Source organism: Zalophus californianus, chromosome 15, assembly GCF_009762305.2.
Source record: "Zalophus californianus isolate mZalCal1 chromosome 15, mZalCal1.pri.v2, whole genome shotgun sequence".
In the NCBI taxonomy this organism is placed as follows: Eukaryota; Metazoa; Chordata; class Mammalia; order Carnivora; family Otariidae; genus Zalophus; species Zalophus californianus.
This window is the reverse complement of record NC_045609.1, coordinates 61,572,374-61,586,866: the sequence shown is the minus strand read 5'-3', so window position 1 is coordinate 61,586,866 and position 14,493 is coordinate 61,572,374. Positions and strand designations below refer to the sequence as shown.

At 49.2% G+C, this 14,493-nt stretch overlaps 1 protein-coding gene across 5 annotated transcripts in view; it reads right to left on the bottom strand.

Moving 5' to 3' along the window:
- Positions 1–14,493, bottom strand: part of SUFU (SUFU negative regulator of hedgehog signaling) — a 114,887-nt gene that overhangs the window by 27,308 nt on the left and 73,086 nt on the right. For 3 of the 5 annotated variants that reach the window (XM_027597145.2, XM_027597148.2, XM_027597146.1), the window contains exons 4-8: positions 9,964–10,106; positions 8,973–9,058; positions 8,625–8,697; positions 5,173–5,326; positions 3,034–3,145 (exon numbers count right to left, since the gene is read on the bottom strand). In XM_027597145.2, coding sequence (XP_027452946.1) covers positions 3,034–3,145; positions 5,173–5,326; positions 8,625–8,697; positions 8,973–9,058; positions 9,964–10,106 — 568 coding nt within the window. Of the gene's footprint in view, positions 1–3,033; positions 3,146–5,172; positions 5,330–8,624; positions 8,698–8,972; positions 9,059–9,963; positions 10,107–14,493 lie in introns of all 5 variants that reach the window. The other 2 variants (XM_027597144.2, XM_027597147.2) reach the window with 1 other exon arrangement.

Here is a 14,493-nt window from a genome sequence, read left to right as displayed (position 1 = left end):
CACAGCCTTGTGTGTCCCTCATGGGATCCCTGAGAATGGGGTAAGGAAGGTCACACTAGGGAAGACTGCCCTAAGTACCACCCTTTTCTAACCTTGGACAAGTCACTGACTGGCCTCTCTGTACCTCAGTCTCCTCATCTATAAAAGGGGATGGTAAGATTACTTCACAGAGTGACTGTGAGAATGAATGAAGGTCATGTGGTGTAAAGCACTTGGAACACTACTTGGCACACAGTCGTCACTACGTAAGTGTTAGCTGCTAGTGGGGAATGAGAAGAGCAAGTGCTTGCCGCCCCCCCCCCCCCCCCCCCCCCCCTCAAGTAGGCCAGAGCCCAGCTGCTAATGCCCGGGCTCCAGCAGCCCTTCTGAACTGTAGCTTCCTCAGACCATTCCCAGACCCATGTGGAATCAGCACGCCCCAGCCTAGAAAGGCTGACTAAAGGAAAATCAGACATGCACACACAATAAGGCCTGTGCTGGTTGCTCCCCCACAGGGAGAGGAGCAAACACCAGTGCCAGCACATCTTGGGTCGGCTTTCTCAGTCGCAATCCATGTGGTTTATCTGAAATGGGGTCAGGTCCCAGAGTGGCCAGCATAGATATTACAGTCGTGCTTGCTAATCTAAACTGAGTCCATCATCATCGATCGTGAGATAACAGCGAGCCAGAGCCTTAAGACACTGGAGGGGTGCGTTGGAAAAGGATCTTGGCAAAGCAGCAGGAACCATTTCTCAACCAATGGCTAACAAATTGGTAACAAGCACTGAGAACCTCAGAAGAGACATTCTGATTCCCTCCGGACTGCAGATTCCAGCACTGCGGAGACCTGACTGGTCACTTGAGCTTGCAGGGAGGGGAGATGACCCCAAAGGGCTGGCACCCCTGATCTATTTCCACCCAACTATTTGTAGCTCAGTCAACTCAGGCCAAAGGTGGAGGCTGCAGCCTTTACCTTGTATCTACAGATAGCCCTTGCACCAGATCCAGTGCCCCTCTGCACGGTCAGGGGTGGGCTGAGTCTGGGCTGTATGTATGCATCCAGGAACCCTGAGCCTTGTGCCCCCTGTGATGTCTGGAAGTGCAGCAGCTGAACGTGTGCCCAGGACAGCAAGTGAGATTTCAAGCCTGCTCCACATATACAAGAGCCGCAAGTGGGGTGTGTCTATGCAGGAGCCCCTGCCCTTCTGCCCAGAAACTTGGACCTTCCAGAGGGGATAGGGCCATCTGAACTGAGACTGTCTACAAGTTATAGGCAATATGCTTGAGGCTTTAAGCCTTCAAGTACCTCCCAGCCTCCCCGCCAGTGCCAACGGGGCCTAGAGGGTGAAGCCAAGCTCAGGGCATGGGAAGGAGCATGGCCCCAGGACATGGGCTCCTAGGTGGAGAGCTTCCAGACACCCTACACCTCAGCCTGGCCATCTGCTGCTGCCAGAGGAAGATCATGGTGCCTCATGCCAGCTACTTCAAAGCAGATGGCTGGAGAAACTCACTGGCTGGGGTGGAAAGCTGCTTGGAGGTGGCAGTGGAGGCTTCTCCAGGCTCTTGCCAAAAAGCTCAACTTTTCGTGGCTCCTGGATAGCAGATTCCAGGTGAGCCATCTTGGGCATCCAGAGTAACTCTCCCTAGGGCGCCTGGGTGGCTCAGTTGGTTAAGTGACTGTCTTCAGCTCAGGTCATGATCCTGGAGTCCCGGGATCGAGTCCCGCATCGGGCTCCCTGCTCAGCAGGGAGTCTGCTTCTCCCTCTCCCGCTCCCCCCTCTTGTGCTCTCTCTGTCTCTCTCATTCTCTCTCTCAAATAAATAAAATTTTTAATTAAAAAAAAAAAAACAGAGTAACTCTCCCTACCCCACAATCTGCTCCTGGGTTGCAGCCTTGACTTTTGCTAGCCAGGCCTCCCCTGTTCCATCCCTGTCAGCTCCTTCTCCTGCTTGAAAAGCCTAGGGCAACTTTAAGGTCCGTCTCATGTTCTTCCTCCTCCAAGAAGCCCTCCCTAACTATTCTGGATCATGCCAACTTGTCTTTTCTGTAGAATATTAGATCACTACCACTTCCGGAGATCATGGATGAGCAGCTGGAGCCAGAATTCAAAGAAGTAGCTATTTCCAACAAAAAGCATCCACAGCCAGACTCACACCAATTTCAGTTCATGCACCTCCAAAGGAAGAGCCTATATCCTAGATGGCCCCCTGGGTCCTGAGCTTGCCACACAGCAAGTGTATAATAAAGACTTCTCAGAAGAAGGACCGATCACCCTGGTCTTGCAGGAGTGCTGTGCTTCCTTTTGAGCCCAGGGCACAGCAACTTCCTCCCTGGCAAGCAAGAGTTCTGCTCTGGGCTGCCAACTCCCAGGCATCCCCTGCCAGCAGCTATTCCCCACAGCTTCCCTGATTCAAAGGGCAGAGGGGGGTGCCCAGTTCCAGCCCTGCCTACCATTCATCCCCTATCAGAGGAAGAGAGGTCAGCAGGAAGAGGGTCTGACCTCTGTGGGGCTAGCCACAGTCTCTCCCAAAGGGCTATACGGGTCCCTAGGCAGGCAGCAGAGGCCTGTAAAGGACTTCCCTTCCCTCCTCTGGGCCCCATGGAAGGGAGGCAGGAAAAAGGGCCTCTGCAGCAGGCGTCCACTATGGGGCTGGCCAGACAGGGAGGCCCCTGGGGCTGCAGCTATCAGCCGGAGACCAGGCTCCAGGAAGGAAGGAAGGGCACTCTGGCCGAGGCCGAGATAAGGAGGGGAGTCGTGCTCAGCACAATGGGCTCCCTCAAGGCTGGGATTTTGCCCCAACTTGGCCTCCTGTCTGTTCACACAGCCCATGCAAATATTTACTGATGTTTATATTCCTAGTCTGCCGGGTCCCCTCCGAGGCCCTTTCCTATGACCCACAGATCTGTGTGCCCCAGAGACCCCGGGCCCATCCAGCAATGGCTACGGGCATTGTTCTCTCTCATGCAAGCCCCAGGGACAGACGTTTCAGGACCAAACTACCCCCCTTGTACCAGCCCTGGAATACGAATTCCCTCTGCGGACATGGAACTTACGGGGCCCGGTCGTGGGTGAAGCCGTTCTGCCGCTGAGGGTTGATTGGCGGAAGGACAGGTTTGTTGTTGATCTCAAGTCCTCTCCTCAGGGTCTCCCGGATCTGCTCTGTGTCTGCAACAACACCATTAAGTTGCCTGATGGCTCTTTGGGCTCCTAACATCCCTCAACCCTGCGCTTGGAGCTGGGCTCTGCAGACATGCTAAGAAAAGGTCCTAGGAAAGCCTTGAGCCCACTCCAGACATCAGCCTTGAGAGCTGAGCGAGAGCAGTGTGAGGACACAGGGCAGATGAGGCAACTATGCTCTCAAGAAATTTCTGGTCTTAAGAGTGCCATTCTTGTCAAAGACGAGGGGGTGGCCTCTGGACTTCAGAAGGGCACCTTCCAAGATAGGGCTCTTCACTGTCCTTCCCCTTCCTGTGCCACAGGCCCCAGATTTACCCTTAACATAGCCCCAGACAGTGACTAACAAGGTCTTTGCCATTGCCCAAGCCCACCCGGGGATTCTGCCCACTGCAAGGGATGCCATTAAGGGCTGTAAGTGCTTTGCCATGAATGAACTCTTACGTAGTTTCTGGGCTCTGGGTGGTCAGATGGTACCCTGCCACCCTTCTCCTTGGGTGGGCCGGTGGGATGCTGAGGTCATCTCCCCACGTTGGTCCCAGGGAAGCCTGCCTGTCCATGGGTCTGCCAAGGGCCAGGAGGGTAAGAGAGGAATCTCTTGGTGGGACTATTTCTTTGCAAGGTACTTTGCTGATCTTTGGGGTGAAGCTCACTATTCTGGTCTGCTATAGAGATTTTGGTCTACGATTTACCTATACAAACAGCAGACATACCCAAAAAAAGCAAATTAATGCTGGTTGCTCAAAGGGTGGGCTTGGAGTGGACTACAGAGGCAATAATACTAACTCTTCTGTCTGACCTGTTACAGTGGTATGGGTTACTTTTATAATTTTTAAAAATCAGCCAATAATGGCTGAAATTTTGGACAAGACTATGAATCCTTCTTTTTTTAAATGTTTTATTTATTTATTCATGAGAGTCAGAGAGAGAGAGAGAGAGAGAGAGGCAGAGGGAGAAGCAGGCTCCCCGTCTAGCAGAGAGCCTGATGTGGGACTCGATCCCAGGACCCTGGGATCATGACCTGAGCCAAAGGCAGACGTTTAACCATCTGAGCCACCCAGGTGCCCTGAATCCTTCCTTAAATTACCTCTTTCGTCAAAAGCAACCGAATGACTGTATGCTTTCTCTCAGAACCTCCCATGGGCTTATTAGCACACCATCAGAACAAGCAGGAAGGCAAAAGGGGGTCGGATATTTGCACTAGGAGCTTAAGTTGTCCTTTACGGAAAGAGAATAGTTCCCATAAGTGCTATCACATGTGCAGGCATTTTATTCAGGACTGTAGGTATCTTATTCTTCAAACAATAAGAAAAGGTGGAGGAACTAGACAAAGAAAGTAGAAAAACAAGCTGTCAACATACATATAGGTAAATGGCTACTTCCCCTTTGGAGTTAGGTAGGGATGCCCTTTGCTAAGAACCACAGCTGTTTCTACAATCAAGACCACCTTGGCGAGTTTCCAGCAGAAGAGCCATATCCTTCTTCCCCAAGGCCCCGTGCAGAAGGCAGTGGGTACAGGGTGCCCGGTACATGGCCCCTCATGCTGTATCTGCAGGACAGGGAGGCAGGGAAGTTTGTGAGCTGGCCTCACACTCTGGCCTGGGAGGGCCTGAGGCCAGAGTGATTCTCGGGTCTGGCATGGCTTTCAGGCCAGAGCTGGGCCCTGTTTCAATACTGTGGGTGGCCGATGCTTGTTCTTTTGCACTTGGGTGGACTATGGCCTTTTCCTGTAACTGTTCTGTGGCTTCCACTCACCTCCATGACCTCAGATTGCAAGGGGGCAAATCTAAAACACAATGGTCACCGCTGGCGGTGCATCTGAAATACACACAGGAAACACAAGAGAAATAGGCCAATAAAACTCCCTTCATGCCACCCCACTGGAAGACTTCTTGCTGTTTCAATCCTGCCAGGAAAGAAACCATTGAATGGGCTGCTGGTTCTGGAGCCCCATCCTAGAGAGCCTGAAAACCGGGCCTGGGCACAGGGGAGGGGAGGGCTGGGGTGGCAGCAGCTACCTTTGCCGGACAGCCGCCGGGGCTGCGTGCCGATACAGATGCTCCGGCTGTCCTCATCGTCCTCAGGGGGCCGGCTCAGGTCGTCCCAGGCACACTTGGCACTGACACCACTCAGGTTGGAGCCGTCCGTCTCGATGCCTTTGTCAACTCTCTCCTGCTTGGAAAGAACCAAAGAGCCAGAGTTCTTTCAGTGAACCAGTGGCCCATGGTCACCACCCCCTTTCCGGTATTTACTGAATTCTTGTAGGTGCTGAGCACGGAATGGGTGCTGGAAGAGCAGGATGTCTGATCTTGTTCTGCCCTGGTTGCTAACACATGATGGTCTCTGCCAGCCAATGGACTCCTTGGAGGAAATCAGGGATCAGGGGAAGCCAGGAAGCATGAAAATCCCAAGGAAAGCTCATCCTCTATCTGGACCTTCCAGTAAAACCACCTGCACACCTGTTTCAGAGCCCTAACTCTGGCCACCCCATGCAGGCCGGTGGAGCGGATGTGGCAGAGCCAGGAACTATTGCCCTGAGGGAAGGCACACTCCTTCCTCTCCTCCCTGGCCATTCAGGAGGAACCCCCCAGTTACTGCTACAGAGGACAGGGTGCAAGCGGGCCACAGGCGGGAGAGGCCAGGACTGGGCGACTTCACACCTGCAGTTCCCTCTTCCAACAGCAGAGGGTGCGGTCACCCAGAAAAGCGCCACCAGAGAGCAGAAGAGCAGAACTTCGCCCAGCTGGATCACTAACTGGTTTGGCAAAGGACTCTGGATGGAGTTTCTTTTCCATTTCTTAGACTGAGATGGGGGCCTGGAGGGCAATGGCCATCTGCAGACCCCATCAGAGGCCCTGCTTTGTGTAGGCCTTGGCGCTGTGGAGTCCCAACTCTCTCCAAATGGCCTCAAGGAAGAGTTGTACCCAAACATCTCTGGGATTTCTGGTAAAACATAGTTCTGTGATGCTGGGCGTTGGATTAAAGGTCATCTGGAAGGCTCTAGCAACGTTGCTTATAAACAGCCATGTGGGCCAAATAAAGCTCGTGAGTGAAAGCACCTCAGTAAGAATCTGCACCTCCCTGTCTGCCTGACCCTCTCCCAGGGGCTGCACAGGCACCACACGGGCCTGCTGCTCGGCCAGGAAGCCTATCTGTGGAAACACGAGGGAAGCTCCTTATTTCTTGAGACCAGTCAGCAGATGGCCCTGCCCTGATGCCTCCTTTCCAGTGCTACAATCAGCCCGGGCAAAGCTGGGATTTTTTTTTTTTTAAGATTTTATTTTTAAATAATCTCTACACCCAACATGGGGCTCTAACTTAAAACTCCAAGATCAAGAGTCACATGCTCTACTGACTGAGCCAGCCAGGCGCCCCAAAGCTGAGGATTCTGAGCACAAACAGGGAGAAGCTGACGACAGGAGCAGTTCTGTGCTCCAAGCAGGATGTGTGGGCCCTGCTCTGCTCAGGGTAGAGTCGGAGCTTTACCCTTTCCACTGGCTGCCCTGAGGCCCCTCACCTAAGCAAGGAGCTGAGGATACCTCTTGACTCAACTAGTTCAGCCCACTTACTTTATAAGTAAAAATGAAAGAGGCCCTAGAGAAGTTAAGGGACTTCTTTAGGCACAGAGCTGGCTAGCAGCAGAGCCTGGAGCAAAGGAATAGGAGCCGGCTCTAAAATGAACCACCTGTAAGCAGGCCCCAGACAGCTACAGATGAGCACAGAAGAGTTCCCACTTGGTGCACAAGGCCACCTGCTTGCTTTTTTAATATATTTTAATTTTTTATTTTTAAGTAAACTCTCCGCCCAACATGGCACCTAAACTTATGACCCGAGATCAAGAGTTGAATGCTCCACCAACTGAGCCAGCCCCCCTCCCACCACTTGCTTTTAAAGACCACTGGGTGTTCTGGGTCCTGCTGGCTGATCTCAGCAGAGCCCGAAGACGAGGATGGAGAACTGCTCCTGGCATGCAGAGAAGGACGGGCTGCTTACCCTACTAGTTCAAATGACCAAGTTCTTTCTTAGTACTTGGCGTTTATGACCGAGGCTAAATGGCAGCCCACAGTGCCCCATGCTGGATCCCAGTGTGGCTGCAGAACAAGGACATAGGGAAACATAGCCTTCATGGTTCCTGGTTTTTGCATAAGCAGAAGCTATAGGGAAACCAACGTTAAAGGAGAGCTAACAGAGGATCCTGGCAACAATTTGAAAACTTCAGTGTTAAAGGCACTAGGAAAATAGAGGAGCATCATGTGTGAATGAGTAGGGTTTCTGCCCAAGATCTCACAGGTCTATAGTAAAGGGCCTACAGGGACTGCTGGCTGTACGTCTGCCTGCTACGTCTCCCCTCCCACCTCGCGTCCCTCCTAGAGGACACGCAGCTCCCGGCAGCTGCCCACCGCCTGCCAGATTTTGAGAGACATGAGAGCTTCAGAGATGGCAATGGCCTACAATTGGTCAGGGGAAGGAGAAGGAAGTGTATACATGCCAGGAACATTCTTAGCTGTCCACTGCTCTCTTTCATGAGCAGCCCATTAGGAAGGAAGTTATGCTCTAGGTGGTTTTCAAAATTAACTGGCACACAAAGCGTGTTTCTTCTAAGAAACCAAAGATGTCACTGCACAGCTGGGCCACAGTAAGTGGGCAATTGCAGGCCTGCACGTATACCGACTTCCTTTATATGCCCAAGAATGCCAGCGTACCCAGGAGAGGAGCTCGGAGTCTGACTGTGCAAGCTGGAGATGTATCTAAAAGGCGCATGCGATCACTAGACCAATCACGACTCCCACTGCAGCTGGGCCGTGGGGTCAGTATCACCTGTCCTGTGTGTTACAGGGTGCTGGTGGTAGGGAGGTGGCTCCGAAGGAAAGTCTATATTCTTTTGAGAAGCAGGAAATGGGAGGCTGAATCCTGGGCAAGCAATATTGATTTTCTACAGTGAAAAGCTGGTGATCTTATTTTTTTTTAAGTCAGGTTTATTGATGTATGACTTGCCCTACAATAAAATTCATTCTCCCCCCCAACACCCTTTTTTAGTTTATTTTTTTTATGAGTACAATTTCCAGTTTGTTTTCTTTGATGTAGTTCCAATATCTCAAGAACTGCTCTTACGTTTTAAAGTGTCAGTAAGCATGGATCCTCATTTTTTTATTATTCTAACCAAGATATTACTGTAGTATCATCCCAAACAATCTCAATATTATAAATTTCCATCTATTTGTAATATAAAAGTCAATTTAATCCCACCCTTTTTAAATGCAAAAAACCATGTGTCTCAGGCAAGCTTTCCTGGCCTAAAATCTCTGCTCCCTATGTGCTCTGAGGAATTCAGGGGACAAATTCCAAATCATGCCATATTTCTACTCATTCACAAATAAAGCTCCTCCGTTTTCCCAGCATGAAAGCCAGTGTTAGTTGGAAGAGGCCTAGGCATAGTGTGCTAGAAAGGTTCTCCTCACTCAAGACATACTTGCAGGTGTGGGTCGATCTCAAATATGGTCTCTCCCCTCCGCATGTCAGTTATCAGCCAGGGGCCGCCAGCGCTGTGGACAAGGAAAGGGGATAGGATGGTAACTGAGGGTCTGGGGCTGATGGGCTGGGCCTTCAGACTGCCCTGTTTGCTGCCCCAGGCCCAGAACACAGGGGAGCAGTTCGAGGTCAGGGACTGTCAGGGAGTGAATCATCAGGAGCCCCTGATGTGAAAAACCAGTGCCTGATAAACAATGTAAGGGGAAGCCCACATGTGGGGGTAAGGAGGAACTCCCACCCCCAGGCCCAGGAAGCCAGGCCCCACCTCACAGGGTGGGCATGTACTCACACGGGTACCGTCCGCAGCAGCTCCAAGATGCCCTGCCCGTTCCACTGCTGGGCTGCGTGGAGCTCCTCGGTGCAGACGCCAACAATCTGAGACCCAGGGACAAGACGCCATTGCATGTCAATAGCCATTCCTCCCACCCATCCAGGAGGACGGCCACCCAGGCTCTTTCAGGGTCAAGTCAAGTGGGGGGACCACAGGCAGGATCTATGGCTCGGGGCTTGTCTGTCCAAAATGGGGTGGTTTCCTTAGGAGATGGAAGAGTCCACAGACAGGGTACTGAGGCCTGACCCTTGTCCTGCTACAATGGGTCAGGTGTCTGGGTGATACGATGTCTAGCCCTGGACTGCAGAAGCGAACATCAGAATGGGTCCTCAGCCCATGTCTCTGGAGGCAGGAGAGGTTCAGGGAGATGTTCCGACCTAGGCTAGGATCACAGGGAATGTAAACACAGGAGATTCTGAGGCCCTTCAAGCTCCAAACGACAACCAAAGGGCCCCAGCAGTTTGCAGAAAAGCTCTCTTTCCTCATCAGAGGCGGGGCCTTTGTGTAAACCTCAAGGGAAACAAGGGAACCTTCACATAGACCCCAGCATGATCACAAGCAAATGCAGCTGCAGCAGGGGTGGATGCACACCCCTTCTGGGTGAGGGCAAGGCCAGCCCAAAGCTGCCTTCCTGCTGGGTGGTCCCATGCCTACGGCTGTCTGGGTCTTTATCAGTTCACCAAAATACCCGCCCTGTTGGCCTTAGCCGCCCAACTACAGCCATTCCAACAGCACCCCCCGCCCCTGCCCCCATGGCCCCTTCCCTTTCCCCCTTTTCGCATCTCAGCAGGCTAAATCAGACCATCCGAATCTGACGAGCCAGCAGAGGGAAGAGAAAATGCAAGAAGGAAATCTCCTGTTGCCTTCATTCCTCCTACCCAAGCCCTCCTGTACTACAAAGGCTTTTCCCCCAGGGAAGGCTTGAGCCCATGTCCAACCTCAGCCTCACCTGGAGAAATGTAACTACCCCAAAGGGTGTCTGCACGGGTTGCATCTGTGGATCCTCGGTCAGCAGCATGTGCTGAATTCTTGACTCGCTGTTATCCAAAGGGCTATGCCAAGACACGTGGTCCCCGCTGCAGAAGGTGTTCTCTGTGGGAGAGACACGAGGATGCTCAGTGTTAGAGGCCTTACATCCAGGTCTGAAACCCTGGTATCAGAGAAGCCCAGGCTGGGAAGCTCCCCCATCTTCCAGGGGAAGCATTTGCTCATATAGGAGAAAAGATTGTGGATATTTCACCCAAACCAAACGTTTTTTCCTGCTTGCCAATTCTGCCAGCCTTCAGGAGAAAAGGACAGGCTGCTACTGCAGTTGCTCACTCGGCCTGGCACACCCGAAGATTTATTTGGGGTTGGGGAGCCATGATCAGGTCTGCCAGGAAAGGATAAGGTGCTTTAGTGTGGGGCCACGTGGCCAGAAATCCTCAGGGAGGCTGGGGGTGGGGCAGTGAAAGCACTTTGCCATGGAGAAGCACACCCCTGGTCTCAATCCTTTCCTCTGCTGCTGGAAGTGTTTCTAAAAGGAACCACCCGTGGAGGGCTTTTGAGATTGGCCACTGGCTTCCCACAGGTAGACAGATAGAAGGATTTCTGAGGAACACTGGAGGCTTCAAGTACACAGAGGTCTGGACTGTGCCCCACACACCTCTGCAGAGATGCACAGTCTGGAGGGGTGGGTGTTTCCATGAAATCACAGACACCGTGCCTGGGCTGACCAAGAGAAACATGCAAACACGGCCAACTCATAGCCTCACCATTGCACTTCACACAGGCTCAACACTTCAAAAACACTGTTTAGGACAGCATAACCACAAGGAAGGAAACACCCATGTGGTACAAAGTCTCCCCTAGCCCTGACTCTTCTGTTGGGTACCCTTCCAAACGTATTCCGCATTTACCAGCCTGTGTGCATCTACAGGGTCTCTCTACCTTTTTTTCCTAAAACAAATGGCAGCACACTGTTTTGCACATTTGGTGGTTTGTTTTTTTTTTAAGATTTTATTTGTCAGAGAGAGAAAGAGAGCACGCACAAGGGGGAGGTAGCAGAGGGAGAGGGAGAAGGAGGCTCCCTCTGAGCCACCCAGGAGCCCCTTGCACATTTTGTTTAATGATATATCTTGGGAGATCATTTCATATCAGCACATAAAAAGCTACCTCATTCTTTTTTTTTTAAGATTTATTATTTATTGGGGCGCCTGAGTGGCTCCGTCGTTAAGCGTCTGCCTTCAGCTCAGGTCACGATCTCAGAGTCCTGGGATTGAGCCCTGCATCGGGCTCCGTGCTCCACAGGAAGCCTGCTTCTCCCTCTCCTTCTGCCACTCCCACGGCGTGTGCTCTCCTGCTCTCTGTCAAATAAATAAATAAAATCTTAAAAAAAAAAGATTTATTATTTATTTTAGAGAGAGAGACAATACAAGTGGGAGGGGGAGAGGGAGAGAGAATCTCAAGCAGACTCCATGCTGAGCATGGAGCCTGACGAAGGACTAGATCCCAGGACCCGGAGATCATGATCTGAGCCAAAACCAAGAGTCGGATGCTCAACTGACTGTGCCATCCAGGCACCCCACTACCTCATTCTTTAAATGGCTGTATGGTAGTTCATTGTGGTCTATCAGTTATGATCTAGGAATCTCAACAGCTGGAGACTCTTCACTTTTGATCAATATTTAAGGCAACGCAGAACATGAAAACAGACACACACACACACACACCCCAGCCCAAAGCCTCCAGAGGCCTGAGAGAGCTTCTGCTCTCTCTTGCCTTGGTCTGAATACTAATTCCCTGCTCTGTCAGGTGTGGTTACACCAACTACTTTTTCCATCTTTTTGGTCCTAACCTCAAAAGTATTCATTCATGAGGGTGAAGGAAGACTACTTCCTCTAGGAAACATGGGGCGATAAAGGCAGAGAAGGCACAGCTCCAGACAGAGCCAACTAGAAACCTTCAAATTTCCCAATTCCTGCTGTGCCCACTCTTCCCAGATTTCTTCTCCTTTTACAGAAATGTGTGTCTACAAGCAGCTTGCATGATCTACAAGTTAGAAACAAAGCAACAAGTAAAAAGATTGAATTAGTAATTCAAAAACTGACCCCATAATAAGCTTATCCCCAATGGCTTCACTGGTAAATTCTACCAAACATTTAAAGAATTAATACCAATTCTTCACAAACTTTTCAAAAAAATATAAGACTTGCCGATTCTTTCTATAAAACCAATATTACCCTGATACCAAAGCCAGACAAAGGCATTACAAGAAAAGAAAGCCATAGGCCATTATCCCTTATTCATACAGACACAAAAATCCTCACTAAACAATAGCAAACTGAACACAGCAACATATAAAAAGGGTTTATACATAATGAGCAAGTGAGATTTATCCCAGAAATACAAGGTTGATGTAACGTAAGAAAACCAATGTAATATATCAACAGAATGAAGATTTAAAAAACCCCACATGATCATCTCAATAGACATAGAAAAGCATTTGCAAAATCTAATACTCTTTTATGATAAAAACACTGAAACTTGGAAGAGATAGGAACTTCCTCAATCTATAAAAGGGCATCTACAAAAAACCTACAGCTAACAGCATACTTGATATTAAAGACTGAATTATTTTCCTCTAAGATCAGGAACATAACAGAGATGCCCACTCTTATCACTTCTATTTAACATTGTATTAGGGGTTCTAACCAGGGCAATTAGGCAAGAAAAAATAAACAAAAATCCAGGTAAACTGGAAAGGAAATGAAACTATATTTGCCTATGACATGATCTTGTACAAAGAAAACCCTAAGGAATCCACTAAAAAACTATCAGGATAAACAAATTCAGCAGCGTTGCAGGGTACAACAGCAATGTATAAGAATCACTTGTATTTCTGTGCACTTGCAATGAACAATGTGAAAACGAAATTAAGAAAACTTCCACTTACAATAGAATAAAAAAGAAAACAATGCTCAGGAATAAATTTAACTTAAAAAAGGGAAAACTTGTACTCTGAAAACTATAAAACACTGTTGAAAGGAATTAGAGGGGCGCCTGGGTGGCTCAGTCGTTAAGCGGCTGCCTTTGGCTTGCGTCATGATCCCAGGGTCCTGGGACCGAGCCCCACATCGGGGGTCCCTGCTCCACGGGAAGCCTGCTTCTCCCTCTCCCATTCCCCCTGCTTGTGTTCCTTTTCTCGCTATCTCTCTCTGTCAAATAAATAAATAAAATCTTTAAAAAAAAAAAAGAAAGAAATTAGAGAGGACCTATATAAATGAAAAAATATACAATATTCACGGAAAGAAAGATTTAATATTGTTGACATTAATATTCCCCAAATTGATCTATAGATTCAATGCAATCCCTATCAAAATGCCAAATGCCTTTTTTGCAGAAATTTCAACAATGATCCTAAAATTCATATGAAAATGCCAGAGACCCAGAAGAGCTTGAAACAAGCTTGAAAAAGACAAACAGGGGCGCCTGGGTCGCTCAGTCGTTAAGCATCTGCCTTTGGCTCAGGTCATGGGATCGAGCCCCGCGTCGGGCTCCCTGCTCAGCCGGAAGCCTGCTTCTCCCTCTCCCACTCCCCCTGCTTGTGTTCCCTCTCTCGCTGTGTCTCTCTCTGTCAAATAAATAAATAAAATCTGAAAAAAAAGAAAAAAAAAGAAAAACAGTTGGAAGACTTAATTTTCCTGATTTCAAAACTTGCTACAAAGCTACAGTTATCGAGACACTGTGGTACTGGGATGCCTGGCTGGCTCAGTCAGTGAAGCATGCAACTCTTGATTTCAGTGTTGTGAGTTCAAGCTCCACATTGGGTGGAGAGAGTGCTTAAAAATAAAGTCTTAAAAAAAAAAAAAAAGGCAGTGTAGTACTGGCATAAGGATAGGCGTTTGATCAATGTAACAGAATTTAGAGTCCAGAAATAAACCCTCACATTTATGGCCAATTAATTTTCGACAACAGTGCCAAGACAATTCAATATAGGAAAGAGAGTCTTTTCAGCAAGTGGTACTGGAACAATTGGATATCCACATATGAAAGAATCAAGTTGGATCTCTTCCTTACACCATAAACAAAAATTAATTTAAAATAGATCACAGGCCTAACTGTAATAGCTGAAACTGTAAAACTCTTAGAAAAAACATAGGAATAAACCTTCTGACCTTAAATTTGGCAATGGTTTCTTAGACACAAAAGCACCAGCAACAAAGATTGGTCCAAAAATTGGACTTCATTAAAATGAAAACCTTTTGTGCTACAAACAGTACCACTGAGAAAGGAAAAAGAAATGCAAATCCAAACCACAATGAGATACCACGTCACAACCATTAGGATGGCTATTATAAAGCAAAACAAAACAAAAAACCATCCGGAAAAATGACAAGTGCTGGTGAGGCTGTGAGAAAACTTTCAACTTGGGTGCACTGTTCCTGGGTATAGGATGGTATAGCCAGTGTGGAAAATAGGGTGATGGTGCCTCCAAAGA